At 25.3% G+C, this 17,604-nt stretch overlaps 2 protein-coding genes across 2 annotated transcripts; one reads left to right on the top strand and one right to left on the bottom strand.

The window, feature by feature from the left end:
• Window positions 1-1,530: 1,530 nt before the first annotated feature.
• Window positions 1,531-12,909, bottom strand: LOC113549866 (SPARC). The gene is made up of 8 exons (XM_026951351.1): window positions 12,755-12,909; window positions 7,433-7,532; window positions 6,339-6,489; window positions 2,849-2,964; window positions 2,638-2,784; window positions 2,334-2,536; window positions 1,768-1,915; window positions 1,531-1,695 (listed from the first exon to the last, which is right to left on the bottom strand). Exons 2-8 carry the CDS (start codon window positions 7,514-7,516, stop codon window positions 1,648-1,650), a joined length of 897 nt encoding a protein of 298 aa, XP_026807152.1. The 5' UTR covers window positions 7,517-7,532; window positions 12,755-12,909; the 3' UTR covers window positions 1,531-1,647.
• On the top strand, window positions 2,873-5,067 carry LOC113549865 (NAD kinase 2, mitochondrial). The gene is made up of 3 exons (XM_026951350.1): window positions 2,873-3,249; window positions 3,345-3,609; window positions 4,365-5,067. Exons 1-3 carry the CDS (start codon window positions 2,968-2,970, stop codon window positions 4,958-4,960), a joined length of 1,143 nt encoding a protein of 380 aa, XP_026807151.1. The 5' UTR covers window positions 2,873-2,967; the 3' UTR covers window positions 4,961-5,067.
• Window positions 12,910-17,604: the final 4,695 nt, after the last annotated feature.

The raw sequence follows: 17,604 nt of genomic DNA on the forward strand, positions 1-17,604 counted from the left end.
TGTATATCATACCCGACATTAAAATAATATAACGATTCGTGTTATCATTTAAATTATTTTGCATTGAAGACTGAAGTATTGAACTTTGATTAGTTGTTTGCTGATCTCATCGATGTTGATTATTTAACTAAAACCGACGTACAACAACGACATTTCACGCTTACATTTAATAAATAGGTACCTAATTAATATTTATGTTACATGATACTATTATCATTTTTATGTTTTTTTTTTTTATTCTCGAGAAATTGTTAATAATTTGATAGGTTTGTGTATTGTGTTTGTAGTAACTTAAACATGTAGATAAAGTCATAATATTTTTCTAAGGTTTTACATATTTTTAATTTTAGTTCCATTGAAAAAAAAATATCTGGAAGGTCTTTAAAAAACTCCTCTAAAATAACATAAATATTAATTGTTTTGAAAAAAATTACCATCCATACTTATATAAAATAAAATTATTAATATGAGGAATGACATAACAATCATAACATGCTAAGAAATCTTACATGAGTTTAAATTAGTTTACTGTTATAATGTACATTTTATAAATCGCAGTACCAGTTCTGTATTAGTTGGTTGGTTAAATTCCTGGGTAATATTAATGAGGCTAAATGTCTGATAAGCTAATTGAAATTAAATTGGAGTTTTGCTTGGAAACATTTGTAATAAAAAAATGGAGCTTCTGTGATTAAGCTACAACAAATATTTTTAAAAGCTTAGATAGTTCTCTTATTAGAGTTCTTGACAGTCTCAAATAACAACCTCATACTACACCCATAAAAAATGTAAGAGAGCTTTACATAATATAAGTTTAACAAGTAATGTTAGAATGAATAAGTAGCCTTAGTATGTGAAGTCTTGAGTTCAGCTTTTTACATTTGTCCTTAAGATAATTTCAGAGATAGATATATTCAAGCATCTTGTAGTTTTGCAAGAATAATTTATAAAAGAGTACCTACTTCTAAACTTGGATTTTCAAAACTTTGATATTATTTTGCAAAAATGTTCATTTGTTACTAATTAATAATTATTTTACTTTTAATTTTATTTAAGCTATGTGTATATTTTGGAAAATTATGACTTGTATTATCTCAAAACTTCATACAATTACTACTAGTTGACAGCTATTGTATAATTTTAAGTTAATTAATGTTAGTATAGTATTAATTATGAAGTACCTACTTATTAATTACAATTTAGTACCAATTTTTACTATATGAAACAATTTAATTGATTGATAAAAAATCATTCTTCCTAAGTGGTCTCTAATTAATGCCTAAATACAACACTGAATAGATTCCGCTAAAATGTATATAGGCTTGATATTCACCTAGTGAGCACTATCAAATAGCTATAGTTATGTAATATATTTTGATTAAGATTAGGTAACTTATTCAGAATACAACTCTACAAAAAAGCTTTTAAATATTTAACTAAAATCATCTATTAATGATAGTATAAGATTACTTAATTAAACTCATATAACATTTTACTTTGCACACAGGTAATATAAAATATTGCAATACATTAATCATTAATTATATAATTTGATTAGATACATAATATGCATGCTATTATAAAAAAATATAATATAATTCACAATGAAAATATATGTTTCAAAATAATTTTAAATAAATGTTTATTTTAATTTAATTCTTGGCGTAAATCATCACACTCGTCTTCCAGTGTTTCCTGCAATAACAATTAAAATGCTATTAGAAATCTGAAATTATATGATATCTATCGTAATTTAATATTTCTCACTTTAGGTATTTCCAAACAGTTTCCCCATTCTTCAAGTGTCACCATGTGATCTGAATTTGCGTCACATTTGTTTAAAAATGGAGCAATACAATGTTCTAAATACATTAATGGTGCTCTAATTGGAAACAACTCATGTCTCGATACAGCTCTAAAACATTAAATTTTAATACAAATATGTGTTACATATTAACAAAATATTCATTCAATGTATTATAATACTCAAATTACTAATTCTATTTCTAAAAAAATTATATTTAAAGAAAATTAGTAATAAATTAAAAAAAAATAAATACAATGTTAAATAAAAGTAAATTCTTTTTGTTTGTAACCAAAAAAATATCAAGTATATTTCATCATATTATTCAGTATTTATAGATTTTATTAACAATTAAAAATATAAACTTCACTATAGATTATACAGAATAATAAAAAAAATCAAAATAACTGTATATAAATATTATACTTGATACCTCCCAATTTACATAATTAGTTATTACAATAATAACATTAACTCATTTTTTTCTATTTATTTGATTATAATTTTTTAATACTTTTTGTTATCTTACTTATCATGTGGATAACCATCCAAATCGCACCACTTCCAAACAGCCGCGTTACTCCAAAGTTTTGTCATATTAGTTTCTGCTTCATTCATCTTATTTTTAAAATGAGGACTTAATTCTTCTCTATCTGCCAAATCTTGCATTATGTGAAAAAGCCATTCTCTCATTCTCCTTGGGAAATCTGCCATTTCTGAGTCAGAACATTTCTAAAGATTTATAGCATATTAATTATAAATGATTCGATTTTCTATTAGCTACTATGATCACTGATCCGATAAAATCAATTTATAGTTCTATGATAACTTACCGACAGTTGCTTACAAGCACCATAATATTCTATATGTAGGTGACTAAATTCTGGGTTACTGCATTTTTCTGATTTTTCTTCACAGTTACAACGCATTCTATGAATTTCACAATCAGAACCCCATGTTTGATTATAGTTTGAACAAACCTAAAAAAAAAAAATTATAAAATTAAAAAAAAATTATATCAATATTTTATTATATTAATCTTACCTTTCTTCTTTCCTCTGTTTCAATAGGACATTCTGTAATACAAACACATTCTGCTTCACCATCTTCTGTCAACTTGCATACACGTCCAGCACCACAGTGTTTTTTTTGACAAGGACCTAATGATTATCAAAAAGACATTTAAACAGATTTGTAGTGGGCGCAGATATATGCAATTATGGAAAGGCAAAAAAGTTTTATTGGTAGCAAAGTATACTAGAGTTGAACGTGAAAGACTCGAACACCCTAACGTAACAGAAAAACAACTATTGAACCAATTAAGTAATCAAGGTGCTAACTTGAAAACAATTTTGGAATCACATAATGAACACTACAATATTGTAAAAGAGGTGACAGCTGCCATAAGTCGTTTGGATGTCGAATCAAAAATAATTAATTTGAAGGTAATTATAGAATAATGAAACATTGTATTTTTAAATAAATACCATTCCAATAGAATGTTTTAGATAACGCATACAATCTTTTTATTTTTTCTAAGGATATTAATACTGCAGCAGTATCTTGGGCTGATGTTCTGATTGCTATTGGTGGTGATGGAACATTTCTAGTTATGTCCAGTTATGTTCAAAATAACCAAACACCTGTTGTTGGTATCAATTCCAATCCAAGTTCATCACTCGGTTATTTATGTTTACCAGAAATCTGTTCCCGAAATATACAGAACACGTTTGATACTTTAGAAAAACAAAAATTTTTTTTTATCGACAGAAGAAGAATTCGAGTTTCAATGAAAAATACTAAGAGTAAGAATCTATTTCTTTTTCTTTTTTTTTTTTTTTGATAAATTGTTTAATAGTATTTAGGGCATTGACACTATATTAAAAATACATTATATTGATTGCATTATTCCTTCTAATATATTAAAATATGCAAATAAAAATAATTATCTAAATGCTTACATTCATGCACTGAACAAGAGAATTTTTAAATTTCCAATAATTATTTTCTCACAACATAATATACTTAATATATCTAGAGAACTTTCTTTCAACGTTGATGGATATAATTGGTGTTACGTTCACTGTACTTGAAATAAATTAGAACATTGCTGCTCACATTTTTCTGGCATCTCTCAATTTTACATTTTTTTTTTTAAATATAAATAATAGTTACAAACACATAGTTTATTTTTACAATAATTAATTTATGGTATATTACAATTAATAATCATTTTCTAGCTTGATTTTTTTTTTTTAATTTCGACTAAATATTGTACTTTAATGAATGGAATATGTTGGGTTTCAGCCTTATGGTATCTGCTGGTATAAAACCATAATTAAAATAAATAAATATTAAGTGAATTTCCGTTAAATTATGTTAAGCTTTTAAAATTTTTGTTTATATCTATGTATAAAGCCTAATATTATATAAATAGTTTAATTTAACAACTTAATAATAACATTTTAAGCTTATTTAGCAATAGATATTAATGTGTATAAAAACAATGTAAATGTAATAACTTCACTTTTATAATAATAATATCATGTATTATTTTTAGAAAAAATGGAACCACCAATAAATATGTATCAAGATTTTGTAAAAATTAGACCAGATTCTCATTCATCACATGACATGTTAGCACTTAATGAAGTATTTATTGGTGATAAAATGCCAGGACGTACTTCTGAAATGGAGTGTAAATTTGATGGTAATAATCCCATAAAAATAAAATCATCTGGACTATGTATAAGTACTGGAACTGGATCAAGTGCATGGAGTTATGCATTGAATAAAATAAGTGTTAATGAAGTTCGGAAGATTTTAAATTACAAATTTTGTCAAGTATCAGAACAAGAATGTATAAAAATAGCTAATGAATATAATAAAAATCTAGTTTATAAACCAGATTTGGAATATTTACAATACACTATAAGAGAACCAACAGGAAGATCTCTTTGGCAATCAAATGATGAATTAATTAAGTCTGATAAAATAAAACAGGCCGAAGTAGAAACCCATTGTGAAGAAGGATGTATAATACTAGATGGATTTTTGATTTATGTTTTTCCTAAAGGTGCACAAGCTATTTTAACCTCAAGACCCGAAGATTCAATTAAGTCAGTTATGATTAATGTTGATCAAAAGAATAATTAAATTTTATACATTTATAACTACTCTTGAAATTGTGATATTTTAATACAATTTTAATTTTAAAAACTAATATTTAGTTGTGACAAAAAAATGATATTTTTTAATTAATATTGTACCAATTTTTTTAAATATTTTATATAAGTAGAATATCAGGGCCAAGAAAGTTAAAAATGAATTATCTATAGAGTTTTATACCTATCGTAATTAATGTTTATTTAAGATGTTATAAATTATACAAAAAAAATATTTAGATAATTAATATGGACTAATTTTATTTTGAATTCTGAGCAGAGCGATGTATGCATTGATTTATAAAGAATTGTTTTGTTTTTTTTTTTGTAGAATACACAATATATAGTAGATAAAATGCTTTAATTTTGAAAATGGGAACGGTTTCAGATATCTATTTTATACTTTGGAAAAATCAAATTCATCTAGTTGATACTTTTTCTAATCTTTAAATTTTCACCAAATTTTTAGATAACCTTTTTTTAACTATGATAAAATTTACAAACATTTTGACTATTTTTTGGCTATTTATAGACAAAAGAAATTTTCTTTTTTTTTTATCATTATCTTAAAAATTATTTGATAAGTAGGAATTCTTAAAAATTAAATACAAAACTTATATTAAGTTGTTAATTTTTTAATTAGAAAGTATCAAAAATGTTTAGACATAATATTTCTTTAATTTTACTTTTAGGTGTTTAAAATTAGAATTTTGACAAACTTCATAAAAAATCAAGATTATTAATAAATTATTTTTAGTAAGAAATTCATAAAAAAAAATTTTCTTATACCCCAAGATTTTAAAATTGAATAAAAGGTTATTAAGTTTTTAAGCCTATACACGAAAAAGTTCTACCAAAAAACAAAATTAATTTTTTATGAGTATTTCAAGTTAAATTTTTACATAAAATAAAAATAAAAATTAATTTAAAGTTGATATTCAAATTTAATATCTATTAATAACTTTAAAAAATGCGGAAAAGTAAGGCATTAAATTTGAATGATATATAATTATGTTACACTTAAAAGTGATTATTACATCTGTGAGAAATTTTAGATATTTATATAATTGTTTATATTAGATTAGGAATTATAATATTATTTTTGTATCAGCACTAATAAAAACAATTACTGCTAAGCAGTTTTCATTTCAATATTAAATATATGTTAAGTTTTAACTATAATAATGATTTTAATGCAAATAATAATATATAGGTATTAAATACAAATAAGAAATTAATTTCTAAATATAGCCAACATTCCCTGTAAGCAGCTTATAATAAAAAAAAAGGACAATTGTAAATTCACAAATTAATTTGATAAATGTCACTAATTTTTCATTTTTAAATACATTATAAATTTAAATAATTACTTTGTTGATCAGTAATTTCCAAAAGTTGAAGTATGTTTGCCTGAGGACCTTCAGCTTTCTTTTCGCCTTCCAAAGTCTTAACCAAAACATCTTCCATTATATTTTTTGGTAAACTGTCAATTTTGTTCCTCATCCATTTTTTAGTTTTCCTCTATCAACAATTAAAAAATAAAATAAAATATTATTACCTAACCCATTTAGTTAAAAAAAATATTTAACCTAATTTGATAAAAGTGGACCATTATTATCATTGGACAAGAGATCAAGAATAAACCTATAGGTACTCACTAATCTAATGAATGAAAAAATATTATAACTCAATTAAATAAATTTTTGTCACATGACCACTAACATTAGCATAGACACTAGATAGTGACATAAATAGGCAAATACTTGTGCAAGCAAAACCCTCAAAAAATACAATTAGAATATAGGTAGCTATTTAATTGATTAATATTTAAAAAAAAAAAAATTATGATCTAGATCCTTCTCTAGAGTCTAGTTACTGAAAATTATTCTTATTAGTGCTACTGAATTTAGAAGAATACTGTACTGAAACAATGAAGCAGTACAAGATAATTTTTTAAACAATAAACATTGATTACCACAAAATATAATAAAGAGTTTTTGAAAAAAAATACCTAATTGTTGTTAAAAGTTATTTTTCAAATTCTCGATAGGTAAAAAAAACAGACTTGATTTTGTCACCAATTAGGTAGGTATTTGATGAATACTTCAATTATGGAAATATCACATGGTAAAATTTTTAGCTAGAAATTACTATGAAAAATTATTATGTTTGAAAAAATATCTATGTATATAATTTTTTATAATAACGTTAATTTATATTTTCAGTTTATTAGCAAAATAATTGGTAGTCATTGATTAATATTTTTAGTCAATAATAACTTAGGTAAGCTGTCATAATTAAGTTTAAACTATAGACAATTTGATGATATTCACAGTCATTATACCTGAATTTCCAAAAAAACCAAATTTTTCACATGAATAATGTTCAGGAAACAGTAAATGTAAAAATATATTAAGCATGCATTTTTAATTTTTTAATTAAATAAGAATAAAACAATAATTACAGGTTTTTCTTCAATCGACATAGAACAATCGAAAATAACAAACAATACCAACGCAATACCAACAAAATCCTTGAACTGAACCATTTTGATAGCTTAGTACCTAAAAAAATAAACATTTATTTTATTAATGTTTACGTATTAAATATTTCTCAATATAGGTGTATACCCAAAAAAGTATTTACGACTACACCACTGAATATACTAGGTATGTAAAACTACAAAAGTTTTAATTTATTATTAGTGCATACTGCGTAGTTACCTATACCTACCTATCGGCTATCTATAACACATAATTTCTGCCTACGTACTTAAAAACAAATTATTTCTCACTCAATATATCAACGGCGGTTCTTAAACTTTGGTAGAACACTGATCTCTGATAAAAAAGACATAAATTTCGGTCCCCCTTTCCCTTTACAAATTTTATTTCGAATCGGTACCTATTTTTTTCTTTACAAAATATCTCATGTTATGTAGTATCTTAGCGAAAACCGTTTGATAGAACCCCACGGACCCCAGACATAAGTGTAAGGAACTATAGTTTGAATCACAGCAATATATAATTTACGTAATAACTTATAGGTACATACAAATATACAATACAAACTTGAGTACTTGGACACCGGTAGTACTCGTGTGCCCAAAATTTAGGATCTCAACCTTTGCAGTGCAAAGGCCGGTCCGGACGCGATTTAGACCTATTTCTCGCCGAATCCCATCTCGCCGAAGCATAATAAAATAGAATTTTGTTTTGTTCAAATATTAATTTAAATATTTTTTTATTCAAATAAAATCGTGAAACCATAAAAATAAATGAAATAATTTAAGCATTTAACTATGTTAAATGAGACATAATGTGAGTAAAAAAAATTGTTGAGTAGCAATGCATAAACTTTAAAATCAATTTTCTATAATAAATAATCATGTACTAAAATATCCTATTAGTTTATTTTTATAATCATAATTACCAATGGTATCATTATTCCTATGACATAGGCACATAGCTGTGCAATGTATAAATTCGGGTAAATAATTGAGGTGCTGATTTAAATGTCCCATCCGTAAAAATAATTTCACTACTACTGCATAGTATTTTTATTGTTTGTGACTCATATTCTTAACTCAAAATATTTTTTTACGTATTTAATCAAAAATCAAAATTCTAATTTTAAAAATCGTACTACCATTGTCACAATATATTAGGAACGATATACTACCAAAAAGTCCGAGGTAAAAAAGTCCTAGTAAAAAATATTGTTATATATACATACATATTTAATATATACCGGACTTTTCTACAGCGGACTTTTTTACTCCGGACTTTTTTACCGCGATTCATTAGGAGCCTTGTATTAATTTTTCAGTTTTTTTGACTTCACGTAGGCGCAATTTGAGAAGGGCTTGGGTGTGTTTATCCCCCCAATTTTAAAATTAGCACCAGCAAATTGTTTTATCTTGATTTAGATTTTAATCGGTGCATTTGAATTCAACCTTATACATTTAAAATAATAAATAATTTATGATATATAATTACAATTTTTAACCACACCATTTATACAAATGACAGTCCTCAGTCTGTAAAATTGGGAAGAAAAATTTGTATATTATTAATCAAGACGCAACTCGTACATGTCGCGAAAAAATCGCGGACGCAACTCGGATATCGCGATGTATATTTTTGTATTTTGGGACGCAATTCGTATGCAGCTATTTTAATAGTAACAGGTATCCATAAACTCAAGATAACATTATAAAAAAAAGATAGAGGAGCTTCAGCATAAATAAAACTGGCGGAGTTTACATTAGACATTTTTATTTAACCGGTAATTTGGCGGAGTTTACAATCGCTCAACCCGTCCACCTATAGATACAGTTGCGCACATTATATAGAATATTGTAGGGTAGCAGATGCTACCCCTAAATTTTTGGCTTGAAAATGTAATGAACAATGGTACTTTCGTGTAAAAATAATAATACTCAATTTTTTATTCTGATTTAAAAATGTTTATTGATTATTATTATTTACTATTATTTTTCAAATTGAGTTTGTTAATATTTATGGGTAACGGCATAACGTCGTTAAGGCAGCCATTGTGTGACGGACGTAAGCTTCCGAATTTCAAATGACTTAGTTTAGCTCTTTCCACCCCTAAATTAAAGTATATATGCATCCATGAACCGTGTAATATTATTTGGGGTGTTGGCCACAATGCTTTAGATTCTAAAGTTTAGATAATAATAACCCCTCTCCCAAAAATGTCAACGAAATGTACACCTATGTAAAATAATATAGTCGTAAATGGGTAATCTTTATTGTTTATTTTATTGCTAATGTATACCATTTAATTTTTAAACACTCCTAATAAAAATATATATAATATTTTGTGTAAATGAACACAATTGCCTTAATTAAGACCCTAAATGTAATAATAACGTAATTAAATAACATAAAGTAATTTGCGTTTATTATTATTGACATTAAACATATATGTAGTATTATAGTTTGTAGATAATATGTGATGGTGGTCAAATTTAATTGGGTTGATTAATATTGCAATAATTTTTTTTCCTTATGAAAATAATAACATCAACTAATAATGCTATCTAATTAAAATCCAAGTCATCAGAATTATTAAAACGTTATAAACTTATTACTCATAATGTAGCAAACATATGATGATGTGTTACCATTTATCATCTAGAAAAGTTATCGAATATTATTAAATTGAGCAATAATTTGTGGGTGATACAAAACAAATTGTACTCGAATATAATATTATGTAAATAGCTTATCAACAATATGCAGAAATATATACTTTTACATACATATTAAAAAGCAAATGCCGATATTATAAATACTGATTCGTTTATATTTAAACAAAACTAAATGAAAACTTAATCAATATTTTCGACTTTTCTGATATAATATTTTTACATAAAATTGTAACTATGTCGGTATAAAACGATGTCATAGTGTCAAAAATAACATTTCTGAAATCTTCATACATTTTCCACTAGATGTTTGTTGTTTGATGTATTTTGATTGAAAAAAAAAGTTATAGCCCAATGTTTAGATTTTTTCGTAAAATATGACAAAACTACTTAACTTCAAGAGCCCAGGAGCGCGGCTTAAAATCGAACAAATAATTTAAAAATTAACAGTTATAATATATTGGGTATTTTCAAAACAAAAAGGGAGTGCCACGATAAAATATAAAAAAAAAATTTTAAGGGCCATCCTAATGATATATATAAATATAGGTAATAAAATAATAAATATATTATTATAAATGTTAGGTTAATCGTAATAAGTTATTACTAATAACTATATTAAATACATTTATTAATATTAAGAAACAACACTATAAGATTAAATTAAATTTAACAAAACCGTATAACAATTAAAACTATAATAGTAGTTATACCAATAAAAAAATCTTACAAATATTATATTTATACTCATAAGGTTACAGCTGTCGATCTTTTTCTCATCATATAAATATCTAAAAAAGTACTTAGTATACGTATACATTATTTTGTAATGTACACAAAATATTACAATTTTAAAAATCAAAAGTTAAAATTTATAATATTTAAAGTACCTATATTTTAGACATTTATTATTATGTATTTATATTAATATCATTATATTATTGTTATTATGTAAAATTCATGCACTTAATAAACCCAGTTATTAATGTTTATCATTGTACTAGTTATTTTACATAACACACCTATAGGTACCCGGATAGCCTATCGATAAAATGTTTTTAAATATATATATATATATATTAGGTTTTAAAGTTTAAACATGTTTTTTTATATTTATAATTGACTTCACTTAAATGTTATTATTTAAATATTATAACCTGCCATTATTTAATAACATTGTAATAATCGATTTTATTTTTGTTATGAAATTATTGAAATTAAAACAACAATTTTATAACATTGACTAAATGACTTCCTTTCGTCCTTTATATTACCTATTATTATATCTGCCGGACATAAAATGTTTTTTTTTAATTCATTATTATTACTGATTAGTGATTACTGTTTTCGCCGGAAAATAATATATTTATCTTAAAACTGTCGGATAATAGTGCTTATCTAGGTGACCCTACATACAGGAAAAAGTTATCTGAAGTATTTTTTTTCGAATATATGCTTATTATTATAATTGTTAGTTGAATATAATAATATTCAACCAACTGCTACTATATTATGCATATCAAAATAAAGTTTCTGTATAATTAAATAATAATATATGTACCTATATGTATAGACTATAGGTAAATAATATCTTATACTTCATTACTTTCTGATATTGTATACATTGTAATAAATCTTAAATAGACATATTTTCAACACTTTTTTGTGTGGTGAAAATACCATAACAATAACCATTTTTCCTGTTTTATAAATGTATGTCTCTAAAGAATACAATAAACATATATATATATATATATATAAGTACAAATTAAAAACACTGATTACGTACAAAAAATAGTACAGTCACCACTACAGCTACTAACCATATTCATAAATTATTTAGGTGTGTATTAATTAGGTATAAAATCAAGTTATACAAATAACCCACAACATAATAAAGAACTTATTTTTTTATTTTTTTTTTTATTTAATAAGATCACAAATTTAAAGTACTCAATACTCAAATTGAGTAATTAAAAATAAACGCGGTAATTTTTAAACCTACACGATTAAATGTAGTACTTATTGCATGAAATACGCACAGATGTTTAGCTATCTGTTTATTGGTCCGGAAAAGGTTTTGAAACAGATGAATCGATTTTGTCGAGGTTTTCATATGTATTGTATTATATATTTCAAGTGTAGCAAACCGGAAAACAAAATATAAATTAATTAATTTTATCCCAAGTGGAGTCGAATAATACAACTATACAAGTATTTTATTAATAGGTACGTTATTTGTAATAAAATAATATTATTAAAATATTATTAGCCAATACAGGTAAATAGTAAATACTTAGTTATCATCATATAAAATACGTGAATGCTTGTATATGACTGTTTAAATACAATATTATATACTAATGTAGATAGATATATTTATGATTTTATGAACTTACGGTTTACGAATAACACAAATAATAAAATAAACCAATAATTTATAATCTTATTTTATTACCCATATTATAAAAAAAGTATTTATTAAAATATTATATAATATAATAATGATTTATGGACTTATGGTTTACGAATAACAAAAATAATAAAATAAATCAATAATTTATAATCTTATTTTATTACCTACATTATAAGAAAAAAATATTAACTTACTTTTCTGTATTATACTTTGATTACTGCAATCCAACCAAACAAATTATTTCAATGAGCGCAGAAATACATACCATACTCACTATTCACAATGAACTATAGTCAGAAACGGATATGTGTTCCATTTCCATCTTCCATCCGTTTGCATATTATAAACATTGATGCATTATATGAAATATAATAATACATATACACTGTTGCACTTTAGCTCTCTCTATTGAGCATTAATTACAAACTGCGGTGGTTTAAATGATTTAATAAACTTATATTATTTTTAATTAATTTAACAGTTTAATAAAATTTATTGGACCAACCATGGATCACTAAATTATGTTTAAGAGACCATTATCTTGCTATTAATTCATTAAATGTTTAATGATTGTTTATTCAACTCGGCTTTAAACACGGAAAGAACAAATAACAATGATTATATTTATTTAAATGAATTTCAAACGTGTGTTGATCGAAATAATATATTCAAAATATTGTATAATAATAACATTTTAATAAAGAGTATAGATTAGGTTAAGTTTGGATTTTATAACATATGCTAATTATTATAGAATAAGATAAAAATAGCATATCTAGTGAGCTTTAAATTTGTTTTATGCACTAGCACCAAAGACTCCAAGTATGAAATTTTATTTTAATTAGTTATGTTATATTATATATTAAATTATTGTACATCGATACTTGAATAGATACCTGAATAAGTCACAACAGCAGATTTAGTTGCCTATCTAATAATATACACCAATACTTTTTTTTAACATTATTACATTTTCAGTTATCAAATAACTTTAACTGAGTTCTGTACAACTACTTCTTGAAAAATATTCGTAAAAATATTTTATACTTAACATTTTGAATTTTTACTATTACGTTATCTAATCCTTCTATATTTTTTAAAATATGAATTTAAAAAAAGGGTTGCGTCAAAAAACCGCACAATTTTGATTTTGACCCTAAAAAGGCCCATAGACAAGAACTGCACAGCTTATCGGTCATTTTATAACAAATTACAGCACATTTAGAGTGGCTTAAAACCACACACTATTTTTGGTGAAAATAGTGAAAAGATAAGATTATAAGATAAGCACTATACAATAATCAAGTCTTTAGTTGCCACCACGATTTAAAATATTTTAATTCGTGGTTGCCATTAAAGTTGCCTATTTATTCTTAGGAGTATTTGTTTCAATTTTGGGAAGAATTTTCACGTGATAGAGGTCGTATAAAGTTTTTAAATAACGTCGGCAGTCGGTTATAGCCAATCAAACTTTGAATGTTTTAAATTTTTTTAAATTAGTATTTAAAAATTTTGAATATATAATTTTTTTTTCGATGAATTATGAGATTAATGAGAATAAATAATTAATTATACATGTACATATGCATTTTTGTTTATCGACCTTTTTGGGGTCGAAATCATTACTGTACGGTTTTTGGATACGAAAATGTTTAAATTTGTGCATTTTTAACCTATTAATTGTGTGTGGTTCTAACCTACCAAAATGTGAGGTTTTGTCCTGTATTTTATCAAAAGTTTGCGGTTTTTGGAGTCAACGAAAAAAGGTGATAACCGATTTTATCTTATAAAATATTACCTATTTAGGTAATAATTTGACCAACTTCACTAAATAAACGTTCGTAACTTCATAAGAGATACTTGGTATTACTCACTTATATATTTTTTTTTTTTTTGGAAACTAATGGATATATTTTTTCATTTTTTCATTGTCTTCTACCATCATAATAATAATAATATAAAGGATCATTATAATTTATTTTAACTATCATATACATTTATATTTATATAAGTTTTCTTTTATCTAAGATCTAGACCCTAGAACTGATATCTTTGATAATATAATGCTTATCTATTTTTTTTATTTTGTTTTAGATCGTTTAAGATAGCAAGTTTTACCTATTCTATTAAACTCTGACTTAACTTATTTTTATTGAATCCCGGAAAAAAGACCGTGGAAAAAAAATTTACCAAAAACATAATTATAACAATATAATATGATGAGCAATATTTTATTTGTTTCTTGAAACGAAACTAGAAGTTATATGGCACTTGCATGGACTTTTATTTCCGTGGTAATTTTTTTTGCCTACCATTTTTCTCACATGCAATTTAAAAGATATTTTATTAATCGATTAGCAATTTATTGACTAGGTTGTATAATTTTCAACCCAAAATATGTCAGTTACCTACTGATTAAAGCGTTTTTAACATTTTCATAAAATCATTCATATTTTTAAATTGATTAGACACTATAAGTCACATATTAATGTTTTGGTTTTTAGATTTACCTATGTATTAATTATCAAAAATCAATGTCGTAAAATACTTTTAATCATTAAACACGTATAATTTTACATAATAATGATATTATATAGTATGTATATGTATTATTTAGTTTTTAGAAATTATTAGACAAATAGAAACTGTAGACATGACAATGTATTAATATAAGTCAAGTTAAAATACTGATTAGGGTGTTTTGATCCAAAACCATATACCTATGTTTTTAATTTTTACTAAGTAATGTCACTACTAGGACTCTAGGAGGCTTCTTCTGTCATGTTTTTCGTTTGTTTTATTTGTCCTATTCTTACCAGATACTTATATTATACTAATTAAGTACAGATTGTGTATTACTTATAAACTTACTTAACCTGGGCAGTGGGTATAGTGTCTTGGTTATCCGTTGTGCCTCTCCACTTTTGAAAGATTTTCCGGCCAATAATTTACTTAATTCACTACTAAAAAACACACCGCTGCTTTTGAAACCCAATATATTATTAATAACTTATTAAACAATTAATCTCCTCGTAATATAGTTTATTAAAAATTAGGGCTAACAAAAGAGGCTGTGGGTGAGTTACGACCCGAGTAATTTATTATCATTAGTAATGACTATGTACACCTATGTACATGGCAGATGCAGTAGTGGCTATATATTTATAGCTATAAACGATAAACATTTTCGACACACGTGGATAATTATATCTTTATCGTATTATCTGTCGTACAACTTGCATTAGCTACGATAATAATCAAATAATAATAAGGTAATAATGTCAAATAACAAAATTAAAATTGTCAATATTCAGTCCGAAATCAATCTTTATTCGTATAGGTTTATATAAATTTAATAAATTATACATATTTGAATATAGTTCGTCACGGAGTTAGTAAAGATTTACAAAATTCGAATTAATTGAAAAATACATAGTATTAATAATTAATTTAGTAAATTAGTTTAAAATTTAAATACTTTTTTCAATATACATAAATATTGTGATGTGTATATAAGATAAAACTATATACTACAACTACATATCTATCTATATATGTAATATTATATTATACCACAACTCGTAAACCTAGGCCGCAATTCACTAAACCGGCTATAAGTCCCAGTTTTGGATCCACATATAAACCTGGAATTTATAAATCTGGACCGTATAAACCCGGACTGTACATATCAGGAACGTACATATATGGAGCGTACAAACCTGGACCATACAGTTCTGTGGTCCAGAAATGTATGGTCCAGGTTTGTACGGTCCAGAACCCTACAGTTTAAATTTGTATGATCCACATTTTACGGTCCAGATATGTACGTCCAGAACCCTACGGTCCAGATTTATAAACTCCAAATGTTATACCCCCCCCCCAGGCTTAATCTCGTCATTCTATATAATTATATGTTTTGAAACGGCTAATTAGGTATCCAAGAATCAAATTTAATAATTTATGTGGAACAAATGCAGTTTAGTTCCCACATGATTTTTTCGATTTTTTTTCTTCCCAAAATGTATGTTTTAAAGCACTGAATACAAAAGACTAATTCAAAAATTTTCGCAAATCATTATTTTGGAAGTTATAACTTTCAAAAGTTTACGAATTTATGCATTTACGCATGCATGCGCGAAACGTTTTCGTATTGGATAGTCGCCTCTTGGCTCTTATTAATTATTTTATTTTTCTTGTTATAATAATATTATTTTAAGTAGTTTTGATGAAAAATTTAGATTATACTTAGATTATTATACTAAACGAATTTCAAAAGGCTATAAAACCGATAAATAATAATGTTTTATTTTCGTAAATAAATCCTTCATAATAATAAAACAAATTAACACAATATCACAATATCGGACATCCCTAGGCAGTGACTACTACGTGTGTATCGGCGCTCCGCTCCGCAAATAGAAAATATACCTCGACTTGTTATGTAAAACCACCTCATGTAGGTCACAGGGTAAAAACTAAAATATGTTTTAATAATCATTATTATTAACACGAAAACGTAGGAAAGCAAAGTATACAGCGTTTCGCGCATAAAATCGTAAACTTTGGAAAAAAAGAACTTCCAAAATAATGATTTGCGAGAATTTTTTAATTAGACTTTTGTAATTAGTGTTTTAAAACACACCTTTTGGGAAGAAAAAAAATTGAAAAAATCGAGTTGGAACTAAACTGCATTTATACCCTTGGTACATTTTGTCTTTTATTACTTATATAAGTGTAGACGCAATCCCACATCTTTAACTCGGTCGTTTCTCGACAAATGCCCCCCAAAATCAATTGTTGAGATAAAACACTACCAGCATTATTTTTATGTAATGATTTCTAATATTTTGCCAGGGTCGCCAATTTTCACGTCACGAGTTTTCAGGCTTAAACCACGATTATAAAGAACGTTCTTTATAATCGTGGCTTAAACACATATTTTCCGCATATAATTATTCCAATCCACAGTAGTATCGCCACAAATATTGAATTGTCTTCGACACCATTTTAAAGAAGTCATTAATTCTTCTACACAACATTACAA

Source organism: Rhopalosiphum maidis, chromosome 4, assembly GCF_003676215.2.
Source record: "Rhopalosiphum maidis isolate BTI-1 chromosome 4, ASM367621v3, whole genome shotgun sequence".
NCBI classification, from domain to species: Eukaryota; Metazoa; Arthropoda; class Insecta; order Hemiptera; family Aphididae; genus Rhopalosiphum; species Rhopalosiphum maidis.

What these genes read in the sequence shown, in the direction of transcription:
- LOC113549865 (XM_026951350.1), top strand. Translation starts at nt 2,968, where the DNA reads ATGATTATCAAAAAGACATTTAAACAGATTTGTAGTGGGCGCAGATAT. An exon ending in CAAAAATAATTAATTTGAAG is followed by an intron (nt 3,250 to 3,344) that starts GTAATTATAGAA and finishes ATTTTTTCTAAG; the next exon opens with GATATTAATACTGCAGCAGT. An exon ending in TTCAATGAAAAATACTAAGA is followed by an intron (nt 3,610 to 4,364) that starts GTAAGAATCTAT and finishes TATTATTTTTAG; the next exon opens with AAAAAATGGAACCACCAATA.
- LOC113549866 (XM_026951351.1), bottom strand. Translation starts at nt 7,516, where the DNA reads ATGGTTCAGTTCAAGGATTTTGTTGGTATTGCGTTGGTATTGTTTGTT. An exon ending in TGTCGATTGAAGAAAAACCT is followed by an intron (nt 6,490 to 7,432) that starts GTAATTATTGTT and finishes AATTGTTGATAG; the next exon opens with AGGAAAACTAAAAAATGGAT. An exon ending in AAACAGAGGAAAGAAGAAAG is followed by an intron (nt 2,785 to 2,848) that starts GTAAGATTAATA and finishes TTTTTTTTTTAG; the next exon opens with GTTTGTTCAAACTATAATCA.